The 16,360-nt window shown below is 39.1% G+C and overlaps 1 protein-coding gene across 2 annotated transcripts in view; it reads right to left on the bottom strand.

The window, feature by feature from the left end:
* Window positions 1-11,212: 11,212 nt before the first annotated feature.
* FRK (fyn related Src family tyrosine kinase) overlaps window positions 11,213-16,360 on the bottom strand; it is a 51,047-nt gene continuing 45,899 nt past the window's right edge. The window contains exons 7-9 of one of the 2 annotated variants that reach the window (XM_027898644.1): window positions 16,286-16,352; window positions 13,912-14,077; window positions 11,213-12,018 (exon numbers count right to left, since the gene is read on the bottom strand). In XM_027898644.1, coding sequence (XP_027754445.1) covers window positions 11,825-12,018; window positions 13,912-14,077; window positions 16,286-16,352 — 427 coding nt within the window. In that variant the 3' untranslated portion in view covers window positions 11,213-11,824. The remainder of the gene's footprint in view (window positions 12,019-13,911; window positions 14,078-16,285; window positions 16,353-16,360) is intronic. The other variant, XM_027898645.1, reaches the window with a different exon arrangement.

Raw genomic sequence — 16,360 nt, forward strand, 5'->3', positions numbered from 1 at the left:
AACTTACGAAAGTGATTTTGTCTTAGCACTTTGAGTCAGAGTTTTTAATTCAAAGAAGGAAGCTTTCTGGTTTGTCAAGCCAAGCATGTGGTTTACAGGTGAGATCTTGTCAGTCTCACCTCCGTCCAAGAGAAAGAGGAGCATTACATGTATTATCCTAACGGCAAAGGAGCAAATAATTGGCAAGCCGAAGGCACTTCTGGGTTAACATGTGGGAAGCATGCACACTGAGTAAATGTGACTGACTGCTCATGCCTGTTCTGCGGTTGACAGAAGTAGTAGGGGTTGGCTGGTGAACTGCGATAATGGTGGGAATCCAGTTTTTGCTCTGTAGTAGCAGACGTGGCAGGAGGTGGCTGTTCCTTGAGCCAAGATGAAAATGGAGAGTGAACAGTTGGAGCACTCTAGCAGCAGAGTTTTGGCACGAAGCTGCACAGCCAATGCTACCTCGTGCCAGGGTGACCTGATGCGTGGTGCTCTCAGCCATCACCTGCATGTGTGAACGGCTGCAGAAGCTGATACCTTGGAGGGTATGGAAGAAACAAAACTTCATGGAAAGCCTGAATAGTATCTTCTAATCTGTTGCAAACAGAAGCAGCAAGCACCAGAGAATATTTCTCTGCTCAAAATTTCACAGGCTGGCAGATGTAGCCCTTGGTTTTCTGGGAATTAATATTGCCCCCACTCCTAAACAAAGGTGTTTGCTTTTACAGGAGATCATGGGCCTGCCTAAATGGGAACAGGGACCTGGTCTGCAGGGGAATGCCTGACTGCTGTTGTCAGGAAGGACATTCAGTGCCCCAAATTTGCCCCTCCATGCTGTAAACAGGCCTAAAAGTCAGAATTCTCCTTTTAGGGGATTTTTTAAGACATTCATGCATGCACTCAGTAGCAAGAGGAAGCTGAAACAGATCTATAGCACATAGCCTATTTCCACTTTCGAGGCCTCTATTTGATGAAAACTTAATGAAAGATACAGTTCTGCTTCTTACCTTTGGCTAACTATGCAAAGGTGTTATTTTCCTGTGCTGCCTTGGCAAAGTGGGCAGTATAACTTTGCATCATTTTAAATGTATTCATCCATTAAAAACATGCCTGAACTATTATTGGCATTGTATGTCTGGGGAAAACGAATGGTGAGCAGATAAAAAGAAAATCATACACTGCAGGATGGAAAGGAGAAAAAAGTCAATGCAAGAGGGACAAAAACAGTAAAGAAAAAAATTCAGCTGGGAAATGAAATCGTACTATATACAAATTATATATAGAAAGAAAGAGAGAAGGAAATCTGCTTCTGTAGGCTAGCCTTTTGTGAGCATCACTTTTATGCCTAGCTTCTGTAGAGGTAGCAGACCTTGCTTTTGCAGAAAACTGCATTAGGAACAGAAAATTTGAATCACCTATGGAGGAAAAGAGAAAGGCCATGGGGCTAAATCATAGGAGTCAAAGATTTAGAACACTGAACTAAAGGTACAAAGCCAAAAAAATGCAGTGATGAATTCATGAATTCTACATAGTTGCTCCATTCAACATAAGACATTGTTCGCTGCCTCTAGTCCTGGGAGATATTTTATTCACTTGGAAACTTGTCTTTAGTCTGTCCAAAATAGTATTTTAGTTCTAAGATACAGGGATGTCATTAAATAGAGGGCATCTGACATTGCCGTAGGGCTTCCCAATTGAAAAAACGCTTTATCAGATGAGGGAATTTGGCATCATTGTAATGTTGCTATCTACCTACTGAAGCTAAATAAAAAAATTACACCACCTTTGCACCTTTTGCGCTATGGAGTCTCCAGGGAAATCAGGCAGATCACAACCCGAGTTAAGATTCCAAACTGTCAGTTAGAAGCAAAAGGAGTTTTCAACATTTTAAGTAGGGCAAGTGGATCACTTCCCAGTTTTAGCCAAAGGAGTGGAATTGCAAAGAAACCCAGACAGACTCTGACTTCGACTCTTTTTCTGATTACCCACAGAAACACTAAGCAGATCTTTTGTAACCTATCGACAAGACTCTGTAAGATTTTAATATGCCCTCTTCCACTCCCATTTCCCTTTTGCCCAAACTCATAACCACTGGAAACTCGTGTGCAATTCAGTGATAAAGCAGGCTTGTTTGTAGTTTAATAAAAAGTCTCTGTTTCCTTAGAGCAATGTTCTACTCATTCTTAAGCTTTATTCTCCCAACTCACCCATCACAATTCAAAAATGTCATGTTAATATTTTATAGGCAGACTCCTCCCGGCTCCTTTTTAGAAACAGCAGCATCCTTGAATAATTTATACCAGTCTGTTTCTGCTCTACTTTTTTCCTGGACTTCAGTAAGCTTCCATGAAGGAAAGGGAGGAGGAACCAAATAAGCAACTGCTAGCAAGTGTCTGTCTCTGCATCCAGCATTTGTCTTCCATCGTCCCCATCCCCCCACACCATCAGGAAAGACAGGAAAGGAAATTCTTCTCTCAGAAATGTTAAAGGTTGAATTCAAGTTCAAGCCTAGCAAGACTTTCCATAGCTACGAGGATCATAGCAGGCGAAGTCTGGTTGAGTAAATACTTGCATGTCAATATTGTCTGTAGCATCATAACCGAAAGATGTTTTAGTGAAATTTAGGATAAAGAGGGAGTTCGACCATGCAGGGGTCTCCACACAAGGTTTTACATTGCCTCCCAAACTGTTCTGTAATGTAAATTGTTTATGCCTTCAGTGAAACAAATTTAAAAACAAAGCAAAGCAAAATCAAGCCACATGCATACAAAACTCACAATCAAACACTTACCATCTTAAAAAAAAAAAATTATTAAATATAACCTGCAAAGAATGCAGAGCTCCTGGACTGTCCCTTTAAGCTGAAACACAGAACAACAGAATAGAGCAGAGGAGGCAGCAGGGTGAGGGTCAGGCTGGAAACCCCCTAGTCTGAAGGAATGAGCTTCTTGATCACATTTTCCATAAGTACAAAAACTAGAACTATACTATTATTTTGTAACTTCCAATTCACTACAGCAGAACCCTATTGGTAAGCTGCTAGGTGCCAAGAGATGTGGGTCTGCCCCTGCTCTCCCCTGTGACAAAGAGCCTGGAGACAGAAGTGGCTGTTGCAAGTGCCACACAGCACGTTGCTGCACTCCTTACAGAGACCGGGTACTGAAGGCTTGCTGATAGCACGCACTGCGTAAACCTTGAAAAAAACCCTTTTGTAAAGTTTATACCAGTGCTACTACTTCCTCTGCCAACACAAGGAAAAGTAGTCAAACTGCCAAAGGAACTTGTGCCTTTGAAAAAAACTTGATGGGTTTCTTAGATTTTTTTTCTGGCCAAAATCAACAAAGGACATTTAAATCCTACTAAACTCACAGAGTGTCACAAGGAGATGCAGTCTCTTAGCTTCGTTATCTTGGAAACATCCAACAGAAGACTCCAGGTATTTAACTGTCATACATTCTTGACTGCAGTGCTGGTCTTTGGACAGGAACACTTTATCCCCACAGGCATTCTCCCGCTTTGTTTGTCTTTTAATCTCACCTTTATCCACTTCAGTCAGGTAAATTGTTTTCAGTGTTTTACACTGTAAATCAAAAGTAAGTCTGTGGTTTGTACAAGCCATTCCCAATCCATTAAGTGAACCTAGTAGCAGCTCATCTGCAGTAACACAGGGTAATAAACAGCATTGAGCTGAACACCTGCGAGGCACTGAGCTCCGAGTTACTTGTGATGGGTAAGCTAGCTCCAAATGCCAAGTTATCTTGTGATGTAAAGTTTTCTCTGTTTTAACCGTGTAGAATGAAGTTACACCTTTGCCTGCAACAGGGAATTACCATAGAGAAGCTTGTTATTTCCGAATTTCAAAAAGCCTCTTTGAAGTGCCCAGGAGGTTTCTAAGCTGCTTACTTAGCCACAGAAATGTATTCGTGTTGAGATTATGCAACTGCAAATTTTAATTTTAGAAGGACAGAAGTTTAATTTTGCTAATATAAAATATAATAAAGTAAGGGGTCAGATGTTCGTAGTTTTAAGAAACAGCACCATTATGATTTAGGTATCAGTCATAGGTTAACTCCAAATCAATATTTGACACTTGCACTATATTTAAATTATATTGTTCTAAATTACCTTACGAATTCACTGTTGAGAATACAGTTATTCCACAGATCAGACTAAAGAAGGACCAATATAATAATTCATAACTCTAAGTATGTTTTCGACAATGATATTCCAAAATCTATCCTAAATAAATCTTGTGTAATATCTCATTATAACTCATAATTTAGTTATATCAAGAACTAAGGAAATAAAATAGGGTTATTCTCTAATACTCTGGATGTTTTATCTTTGCCCTTAAGAATAATTTCACATGGTAATTGATTGCTGTAGCAACATTTCTTACAGCAAGGGTGATTAAGAAAAACTTCACAAAATTATCTTAGAGTTTTGGGACCTGTAGGAAGATGGGATATGCACTTATCAGACCTCCAGAAACCACAGGTATGTGAAATCTCTTATCACTGTATGAGGCAGAGTTTAGCAAACACACTTCCTTTATTAGCATGACAATTGATTAGAGGAAAATAACAACCACACTGCATGTTCCTGAAATGGAGCAAATGTGTGCTTTCAGGAGGCAAACATGCAGTGATACAACCATGTACCTCTGCGGTGCCAGGATGGGGAGAGCTGTTGGATCACCCTGAAGCTGTTTCATCTTACCAATGACCCTACCCAGCAATCTGTGGCATTACTGGGCTGTACAGGGCTAATGCTACAAGCAGGATGGAAAATGAGTTTGGCATAGGAGTGCTTCTAGCTTTTATCTAATTTGGTCAGTTTGACACTAAAAAGTTACACTTGCCAAAGTAAATTGAACTTAGCTAGAAATTCTGGGCATTAGTAGTGGCTCTTTTAGGACTAGATTTTCTTATGAGGCAAAAAAAATAGCTTTATAAACTTCAAAATGGAAAGGGTAGAATGAAATATCCATACAAACCCGAAGACGTAAAGGGATAACTGATCCAAAATCCAGTTCATCTATTTCTCTGAATTCTCTGCTTCCTTATTCATCTCTTTTATTTACATTCCCTTGAGAAAATTTGCTAACTTACTTAGTCCATTATCTACTTCTGCTAATACAGAAAGTCAACAGCAGTAGGAATGGGTCTTCTGCTACTGCAATCTGAGGGCTTATAAAAGATCATAGGAAAGCAGCTGAGCTGGATATGTACACTTTCTAAAACAAAAGGCTTTCTAAGCTTTTCTCTCCAAATTTCTGAGACAAGAATATTGGCTTGGTTGTGTATGAGCTCCAGCAGGTACCAGTGGCATTTCAGAAATCAGATGTCCTATTCACACCAAAAGTCAGAATGATCCAAATCAGGAACAGCTGTTTTCACATGCCATAGCCAGATGACAGCAGCTACTGCAGATAGACTGCTGAAGCTGGTTGGGGTATTCCTACACACATCCTCAGCTTTTGTCACCAGTGTTTGCTTTACAGGATTGTAAAACAGAAGTTTACCTAAAGGTAATTGACAGTGGTGAAATTTCCTCTCAGTTTTGTTCTCCAATGTGTTTGCCTTTTAAGGTAAACTGCTCAGGAGCCAGATCCTCCTCTAGTCACAGTACAAATAGAAAAAGAGCTTAACAACCTTCCCCCTGACTAAGCCATTTTTCAGATTTTTGCCTTACGAGCACTTTATATTAGAGTCACACTCTGTATCACTGATATTTCCTCCACTAAAAGTCCAGTCCATTTTCTATTTCTAGTTGTACAGGAAAATGCCAGACAATATTAAGACCCTAACATTGGAAATTTAGGGAGCCATCACAGTCTCTTGTGCCTTACCATTAATGAATTTCTCTCCCCATCATGCCTTTGCTACAGAAAAAGGCTTGTGTTTCTATTTCAGGGAAGGCCATTGTGAAGTCTGTGAAGTAGCAGCTCTCATACCTCATTTCTTCCAAATTTCAGTAATCTATTGTTATATTATTCATTCATAGTTGAGGGTTCCCAAAGATTTGCATTGAGTCATTTCTCATCAGCTCCAAAAGCAGTCTGTCAACTGCAATAGGAGTCTGTATTATTATCATAATCAAATGTGTGTGTGAGGCAGGTGGACAGTTAAACAAATCAGGGAAGACGTCTGGGCTTATAACTTGTTACTGCATGTCTCTTTTTCCATAAATGATCTGGCAGAGATGATAGAGTGGATGAGAGCCAACCTGCTAAGGAGACAGCCAATGCTGATGGTACAATGGGATGGAAAAGAATGGAAAAAATTAGTGTGAGATAAAAATAATGTTGAAAAACATGAAAACCTTCATGACCAACAACAGAAACCTTCAACATGTTTAGATAGTCTTTTAAGCACAGAGATATAACTGTCCAGCTAGAGAGAGACAGGAAAATTGTTTTGATATGGCTGCCTATATATTTGAATTCTCTAGTCTATTAAAACACAGAAGTGCAGTCAGTATACTCAGATATTTACATCAAAGTAATTAAAGAAAAAGAATTCAGTGCAATATGCATTTCTTTCTTGTAATAGTATAAATAGCATAATCAGCTTATTCAGTGTTTTTTTATAAATTCAGTAGCAGCTTTCTGAAATAATTTCTTTGCTCTGAAATGTTTACCATTTTCTTTGCTAAATACATGAACTTTTGTGAAAGTATGAAAAACTGTTCCTACCTCTCTTTTATCTTTTTTTTTTTTTTGGGGGGGGGATAGTTTTAGGAATAATCCTTAAGGCTCAATTTTTTTATTTTTTTTTTTAACTTCAGAAAAAAATCTCTATCTCCCAGCATAAGGTGCAATCACATAGCACCTACAGGATCTACAAGAGAGTATTTTTCAGTGATGTCCCCAGCTTGCTCATACATGTCATCGATTTTTTTCTTTTGCATTAGTCTTTCCTGAGAAGCCTGTGACTGAAAAAAAACAAATTAAATGGACCTGCTAATAGTAAGCATGGATAGAATAAGTCTTTTCGTAGACCCCATCTCAGTATTTTGTTTAAGCATACCCAGAGGTCTTCTGGGCAAATTTTTGCAGCAAGTGACTGAGACACACAGTGGCCCAGATGTTGTTGGAACTGAATGGAAGCCACACAGCTTTCCATAAGAATATACCACACACAATATACTACATCCCTTTGAGCACAGTGGCACAGCTCAAACATGTAGCATTTTTATCTTCTCCAAGATCCATACAGTACAAATATATGACCAGTCGCAATGGCCATAGGGGCACTGAGTGGACGTGTTGCTACAGCACTTTTTAAAGGAGTGAAACAGAAGCACGTAGGAGAGAGAGCATAAGGTGCAATCACTCAAATGAGTCATGTGATCCATTTCTACATGCTGATAATTGGTCGAGTCTGAACCACAATAAAACAATGCACTCAGCTGGTTCAGTTCCTTGTATGCTCTAAGTTACAAATCTTCACAAAGAAAATTGCTGCTCATAGTCAAGTAATTCAGAGAGTAAGTACAAGATACAATGGAGAAAAGAAAAAAACAAAAAAAAAAAGCAGTACAAGAGATAGAAGGTTCCCTGTTGCCCTATCACATTTAGTATCCCTGCATATGTTCTTGAATACAGATTAGGTGAGCAAAGTCCTCTAATAGAAGTTAAAATGTAAACACTAGGGACTCTCTAATACTTACTGTTCAATTACATTGCTCCATAACTTCCTGAAGAATGGAGGGTTTAAGAAAAATAGAGGTTCTTTCTTTGTGGTTGGACATTTTTAAGTTATCATTTGTAAGACCGCATAAAATGATTTAGTTGTCAAAGAATAACTGAACTACATAAATAAAACATTATATAAAAGACATCTCAGTACAATTTATGTGAACTGAATTTCACAAGGACCAGTCTATTGTAGAAAATTCAACTTATCTCTTCCTGATCCTTTTATTCTATCTAAACATAGAAATTTATGTCAGTTCAAAAAAATCTATTACTGTTTCTCATAACTGAATCCATTATTTTCCCTCCATGATCCATCAGGCAAAAACAAGTGCAAAAGATAGTTCTAGCAAAACCTTGAACATAAAAGGCCTCAAGAATAGAATGAGATATGTTAAACCTATCTCACTGTGCACTTTAACTGGAAATGATAACCTTGAGGTTTAATTTAAATCAAGTCACAGCAAATAATTCTGACTGTAATTGCTATCTGCCATATAAATAAAATTATTGTGAAATGGAATTGGGTTTGGAACGTATAGTTTTGCTTGTTGCATTGCCTGTCAGCAAACTGGACTCTGGGAAGGTTTATCACTCTTTGCTGCCTTCTCCCACCAGTCTTTGTTAATAATGGATCCATTTGACTGCAAAAAATGTGGATAGAAAGAGCTGAAAACAAATGATTCATTTTCCACATTACTCTATTTCCAGAGCTTTGATGGTTCCATTGCATTGGTGATTTTTGTCTCCTTTGTTCCCCTGCTAGCCCAAGGAAAAACAAAGACCCAAAATTAGAGCTCATATTAGAGTGGCAGCATTTCACTTGTATAACAGCAGTTTACAGACAGGCAAAATAAGGGAGCAAGTGCAAGTGCACGGATTTAAGCCAGAACAAGGAACCAATGGATCTCAGATCAACATTTGTGGTTTCCAAATTTGGCCTCAGCTGGACTGTTGATCGTGTCAAAGGTGCTCTAGCAGACACCAGACTTTGTCAGTGCAACCCAGAGCAAGAGAAAAATGAACAACCTACTGTCCTGCCTTTCCTTGCTTTCCACTTTTGCTAACAAAAGAGAGTGCACTAGTCTCAGGACACACATCAGTGGCGTGGAAATGGTGCTCAGGCTTAGAAGACAAAGAGTGACTACACCTTTTCACCCACAGTACATCTTGGGGAGGCCAAATATGCATAGGCTGTCTCAAAGATGAACACAAAATTAATGTATTTGATGTAGTATTTATAATGAGACACACCTAAGTGAACTTACCTGCTGCTTTCAGGCAGTGCTGCTGCTTGTCTCCCACCCTGGGCCAGCACATAGGAGAGGCAGCTGGCAGACCCAAACTCCATTAACCAGCTGTGTCTGTGCAAGCAGGCAAAGAGAAAGCAAAGGGGATGAAGTGGCAGGATGCAGCAGCAGGGGAACATGCCTGCCAGCAGCAGCCCAGCATGCAAAGCTGTATCACCTGGAGGCCATCACATGCAGGTGCCAGCTCCTCACACGGCTCATCAGGGTGCAGCTCACTTGCAGCTTCTGCTCCTTTTAGCCTAAGGTGACTCGTGATGCCACACTTGGCAGATGGAGCTTGAAACAGCTAATTTCAGTTTACAACATGTGGGTTATTAGCAAAGGGTCTCACCTCTGCGAGATATCTTTACAGCAGCAAACACAAAGAAGACCACCAAGGGTGCTTCAGAGGAGAAATGAAGTTTTTGGATGCTGATTCATCATCTCAAGGAGCTTCTCTCTCTCTCCTTTGACTATAGAAGAAATTATGGAGACAAAAATTCAATTTACCTGGGCAAGTAGACTTTTTACTTCCTATATGTTGGTTTAGGAATATACATATTGTGCAGGTGGAATTTCTTCAGAATTACTGGTGTCACTTCAGTGGAGTCCTGCAAAACGCTGCTGACTTCCACTTGAGGGCAGAGGCCAGAACAGAGCAGCTTAGACCAGTTGGTGTAATTTGGCATTCTGAAAACCTTGCTATTTCCCTGCTGTTGAAGTTTGGGGTTTTTTCCTGGCAACAGGTCTCCTGTTAACTGCACATGTCTGTGCTTTTTAAGATTATACCTTTCATCAGCAGTTTTGGGGTTTTTTTGATTGGGGAAACTCTGCTTTTAGTTGCAACATTCTTAATGTTTTAAGTCTGGAAAATCATGTTAGAAATGCTGCTTAAACATCAAGATGCCAGTTTTGACACGGAGATTTTTCCAAATAACAGCATTCCTATTTTTATTAGATAAACCTACTCTGTGGGATTTGCTAACCTTGCACTGTAACAGAATTAAACACAACTCCCAGCTAGATGAGATACGCATGGATTGATGGCGGTTTGATAATCATAAATAACATCTTGTTGAGGCTATGAGCCAGTAGCTAGCATGAGTCTCAAAACAAACATGGACAGAGGACAGCTGGAGACTTTGCCTGAGAATCTCCATGCCAATTCTTATCAGGATGGGTTTGGCAAAGCCAAATTTCCACTTTTTTTCTGAATGGGTGATTACTTTCCAAACTCACATGGATGCTATGACAGTTAATCAATTATAGCTGTATTATGCTGTACAAATTTGATTACTACAAAGAGGGTTAGCAGGAAGAAACACTGCACAGAAAATGAACAGAGACACAATACTATAAAGACAATGTAGTGAGATAGAAAGAGGAGAAAAACAATAAATAAGGAAAGGGGGTTTGAATAATGAGTACATAAGAGATGTGTATGAAAGAAACAAGCAGTGTGCTGCCTTCCAAAAGTAGAGGAGGGGAAAAGGAAATTAAAAATTAGAAGCAGGGCAAGCCAGCAAGATGAATAGATTCGAAGTATAAAGAGAAGACAAGAATTTGAAAAAGGTGTAATAAGAACCACCCAGCCTTTAAAGTAATGAATGTTTTAATTTTTTTATACCCTTTTTGGATATTAGAGGAAAATGGTAGCACACTTATACTGACCTCGCACTATGCTAACACAGTACAGTTTTTAATTCCTGAATTATTTTGTTAAATAATTAACTGATGAATCACAACTAAATAATTATTTATTGGTTCTGGAAGCCTCAAAACTGAGAACACAAAACTGTCACAGTGTTATCAGATTTTAGCCCAACTGCTGTTGTTAGTCAGAAAAAGGACCAAAAAAATTTAACGTCTATAGCCTTAAAGACAGCTAGAAGAAGAACCTGGGCTCCATTTTCCCATGGAAGAAAATAAAATAGTTCATCTGTTATTTAAATCAACTATATTAAAGTTACATCTGGAGAAGGTAGAAGAATGGATTGCTAGTTCCTCTGCAAATTACCTAGACCTGCCCTGGGCCTTGTCCTTTTGGAGAGGGAGTGTGATTTGGTGGAGCAGGATTGGAAAGGGTGTCACTCTAAAAGGCTAAGTCTTAAGTTCACGTTAAAATATCTTTTCCTCCAATACCCCTAAAATTAAGAGCTATAAAATAAATCCTTAGAGTTCAAAGAACAATAGTTTATCAGTTCCAGGGCACTATTTAACAACCTTAAGAACAAACAGCTTCAGGAATCTAATGTTTATTCTTGTAATAAAGGAACAGTAGACAAACTAAAGAAGATCAATCTTTGTATCACAAAACAAAATAATTCCTTTTCTCCAATGAACACCTGTTTATTTTCTGATACAGCAAAACCATGTGTACCTCAAGTCTAAGCAAGGCAATTAATTTGGATTCTGACATCATCACAGTCACAGGAATACTTTTATTTTTTTTTACAGTGAGACGACTCTGGCAGCACAGATCCTGCTGTGCGGAACCATCACACTACTTCATGAGAACAGCCTGGCAGGAATGAAAAATTTAAGCAAAAGCAAATAATTATTCCAATAAAGAAATGAAAAAAATTTACAATAGTTATAGAGCTAGACTCATTTCATTTGTTCATTCTTGCAATCTGTTATTTAAAAATAAATAGAAGACACTTTATTTCTTAAAAAATTTTAAGAGTCTCTGAAGATCAGCGTGGGAATGAAAACGTACCAGGACTCCTCAGCACCTCCAAGTAACTTCGAAGCCTGAGATTAGGCTGATTCCACAGCCCCCTGTCACATATGTTGGCTAGCACCTATCCTTCAGAGCCCACCGAAGGGTTCCTTTCACCATGGTCTGTGCCTAGGCATAGGAATAGGACTCAATGTCAAAGTAGTCCTCCAGCTGTTTGCTGAGGGCATCGAAGGTGGGCCGCTCATCCACCTCCGCGCTCCAGCACTGCAGCATCATCTCGTAGAGCGGCGCTGGGCAGGTCTCCGGCTGAGGAAGCCTGTACCCATCATCCAGCAGCTGGATCACCTGGTGTCCTGGCATACCTGCAAGCCAAAACAAGTTCATCAGACTACTGAGGGTCTACTTAGCGATGCCACGTATCTCTGTCTCTTCATCACAGAATCACTGTAGAATGGTTTGGGTTGGAAGGGACCTTAAAGACCATCTTGATCCAACCACCCCTGCCATGAACAGGGAAAGCTTCCACTAGATTAGGTTGCTCACAGCCCCTTCCAGCCTGGTCTTGAAGATTTCCAGGGGTGGAGCCTCATCTCTTACTGTTTACCAGCAGTTAAAAACCAGATCAAATAATTCCCAACCACCTCACCCTGACTGCACCACCTGTGAGGCAAATGGGTTTGTCTGGGTGTGAGGCTTTTCTTCCACCAGCCAGGTTTGCCAAAATTTTTCCAACATCTATTTCACTTAAACTGTTGCTAAATCTCTCTAGTCTCAATGACTTCAAAATCTCTCAAGAAAACTTGTCCTGCTACTGAATTTTCCTCACATTTAGAAACTTTTTCGTTAAGTCAGCCCTAATTTTCTTTGAGGGCAGATGTGCAGTGACATCCTGTCTGCTCTGCCACCACCAGTAATGGAGAAGAAACCATTCACCTACCTTTGCTATACCTTTATATACTAAGACTATTGTTCTGTTCACTTTTAATGTTTTACTCTTTAAATTAAATCTCGAATTGTGTAATCTTAACTTCTTTTCCCTAGGCCTCTGAATAGTGTTTCCTCTGCACATTGTACTCTGCCACCACAAATCAACATAACCTTTTCTCCTAACTGATTACTCAGAACAAACTGCTGGAAGTAAGCAAATAGCCACAGCAAAAGGACCTTTTCTACTGTCAAGATACAGGTAAACTATGTCTTTGCAAAGGGATAGCACTGAATGTATTTTCAGACAATACTCAGAACCATGGTGTTACATGTTTATATGAAAATCTTTTATTTGTGTGTGTCTGTGTGTGCATATGCACACACCTGTTGTTTACGTAAGACCTCAGGATTTTTTGCTTTGTTTTTCCTTTTTTTATCTTTTCTTCAGAACACTTTTGCAAGAGGTGAGGGTAGGAATCACAAAGCAAAATCAATTTTGCCTTTTACAGGAAATATCAGTTTGGGACCCTGTAAAGTGTAGTTTATGTTGAATGCACCACCCCTCAGGCCTGTTCAGGTGCAACATAACTTTTTTTTGCTTTAGTTCTTCCCTTGTGTTCTCCTCACCATCACTAAATGAGCCACAGTCAATCATCTTACTAATATCGTATGTTATTGGAGCCACAGTTCCTTGAGCATTTTTCACACTGCTAGGAACAGTAGCTGCTCTCAGACCATTATATCTACCTTTGATGTTGGTGACATTTTTTTATTATTTATTTAATTCTTGTGATCCTTCTCTTTATGGAAAATTTTCACAGCAATGGTCAAATATGAGGTTAGGGGAAAAACCTCCCTGATTCATTTCTCAGACACCTTCTTCCTGAAGTGCCTGTTGCCGTGCTTCACATATAGTCTATTCTTCCATAAGATATACTAAAAAAAAAAAAATGTAAAAAAGGACAGTATGGGAAATAAAAAAACCTGCCTTTTTTTCTTCCCTTTTTCCATATTCCAAGAATTGGCATGTTTGATCTGATGCTGGAGGAAAATAGCCAGCTGGCTTAGGTGCCTGTGCAGTGCAGGTTGACTCCAGCAAGAAGCAGCTTAAATGTATGCTAATCACAGCCTTTGGAAAGCTTCCAGGGAGCCTGGGGAAGCCAGAAGGTCTGACCCACTAAATGGACCTCATGTGAGCAGCTTTCTTTCTCTATTTACAGTTTTAACCCTTTAACATTCCCATAGTACAGGCATTCAACCTTTTTTTTGTTTGTCATTCTGAAAGCAAGAAAAAATTAGACATCATTCTTTAGGTTTAAAGGACTTACCAGCGTAAGGCATCTTTCCATAGGTGATTATTTCAAACAGAAGTATTCCAAATGACCAGACATCTGATTTAATACTGAATCTGTTGTAGCGGATTGCCTCCGGGGCTGTCCATTTTACTGGGAGTTTTGTTTCAGTCCTAGCTTCATATACATTTTCATTTTCTACCTGTCATGGATAAAATGAAGCAAGCCTGATTTCAGATCTGCTTCAGCAAAGCACTTAAGCACCTGACTAAGCTCAGCATGTGCTTAATCTTATCATCTTTTAGCCAAGAACTTGTCTTTCATGGCATTGCAGTACACATTTTCTGAAGTTTCCACCACTGAGTTTGGCTTTGCATTTGAGAAATGCAGAGGCTTCATTGGAGGCTTTTCTGAAGCATTTGTCATTTCAAGCAAGCACACAGTGGTCGAGTGACTCCTGATTAATTACGACTTGCTACTGTGAATTTTGGACCTGGCATGCAGGATTTCAGAAGTATGTCAGGAATGGCAGTGTAAGCATCCTGCTGACACTAGAGACAAATGGCTTCACATCATGTCTTCAGTAAAAAGAGAAGGCAAGAGCAAGAGCTAACAAATTTCAGAACCTTTCTTCTGTGATTTATCGTGGTGTTGAAGGGCCACTGACTATGATAACAATCACTTAAGCAGATTTCTGGGACCAAAGAATAAACTCTGACTGATTCAAATTAACATATTAGCTTACAGAGAGTCAAATTAATTAATGTAAAGTGAAGATGAAAGACACATAGAAAAACTGTTGACTTGCAAATTTGTAGAATAATGTCCTTCAAGGTTTATTGCACAGACATCTAAATTTTGGGAACATTTATTCTCTCTTTAATTCCTACATGTAATTTAGTGTACTTGAGTCACATCCAGGTCTTGGTCAAGTTTTTCACATGCAAATCCTGGCAAACGTGTACCAGATTTTCTTTGTATTAATACAAAATCTATGTTTCCCAGCTTCACTGCCATATAGTATTGAAAATACTGGTTGTAGTGATTTTTATCTATATACTAATACAGCATCTTGACCATAATATTTATCTCTAGGAGCAGGAACTTATTTCATTATACTAATTAATGCATATGGAAATACTAATTTCATTTCTCACACCTAATCCTTTGTGATCTTTGCATGTGACCATGTCAGTGCTTTGACTTAGGAGACAAAATATTCCTAGAAAAATATGCCAAACTGACTCTGCGACTAAATATTTTAGTAACATTCAATTTCAACAAATGTCAACAGCTGTAAATTATTACCCTTTCTAGTGGGGGCAAAGGAGAAATATCCATTGTGAGCATTGATCATTTAAAAATATGTATTTTTTTATGTTAAGAAATGTACAATCTGAACTTATGCATATCTGGAAGGATTAAAATTAAGCAAAAAGCACTTTCAAAGTCCCTTGATGCCATTGTCAAGCCATTACTCTATACTTCAGTAGCTAATAAATCCAACTCTGTTACAAACTTCAATTTCAGCTGCTTGAATGGAAAGAAACAAATGAGAACCAGAGGACTTTTTTTCTCTGTTTTTCCTACTCAGGACAAGAACATAAATCAATTAGAAAAAAAAAAAAAAACCACAAAAAAACACAAGCAAAGACCTCAGAAATTATGGATTACATACTGAAATCCATAAAATATGGCAAATCAAATCTTTCCAACTCTGATCAAATAACTTTCAGAGGTAGGAAATCTCATTTCTAAACCACAGCTCTTTCCTAGGCAGATGTTAGCCAGTGATACTTGTCATTCCCTGCCCTCAAGGGCTAGAGAAAAAAAAAAATACCAACACCTTGCAGTGGCAAAGAACTTGAAACTGGATCAGATTTAAAGCTCTGAGAGCTCACTTTATGAACTTTGCTGTTAGCTGTGGAGAGGAATAAGGTACTTTTATGATTACTACCTGCACTTGCAAGCATCATGGAGGCAGTGGAGCAGTGAACAAGGAGAGAATAGCTGCCAATACATTTTTATATGCCTTCCCTTACAGGATCAAGAACATTATTTTTTCATCATTCCCATGATCTCCCTCCATGTGGACACTAGCACTGTGGATAAAGGTTGTCCTGCAAAGGCTATTGCCTAGGCTCCTTCCTTGGTGACTTCCTTGGTGAGTGGGAAGCAGACACCAGAATGCTTTCTGTAGACTGGCAAAAAGGCACAGGCCACCTTCTAACTTTGCATAGAATAATGCAGGTAGAGGATACAAGTGAACACTTTAGGGATCCTTTTCTCCCTGGGCTTGCATTCTGCCTGAACACAGCAATTCAGAGACTGCAGTCAATTCTTGAGTTGGCCTCTTCCACCTTGTTCTCTAGAGTTAAAAGCAGAGACAATTCACTCTCCCACAACCTACCTTAAAAACTCTTGCAAGTCCAAAGTCTGCCACTTTGTAAACATTGTGTTCACCAACAAGAACGTTCCTGGCTGC

Source organism: Empidonax traillii, unplaced genomic scaffold (assembly GCF_003031625.1).
Source record: "Empidonax traillii isolate 1590-97213 ecotype Southwest subspecies unplaced genomic scaffold, ASM303162v1 scaffold611:size485065, whole genome shotgun sequence".
Lineage (NCBI taxonomy): Eukaryota > Metazoa > Chordata > Aves > Passeriformes > Tyrannidae > Empidonax > Empidonax traillii.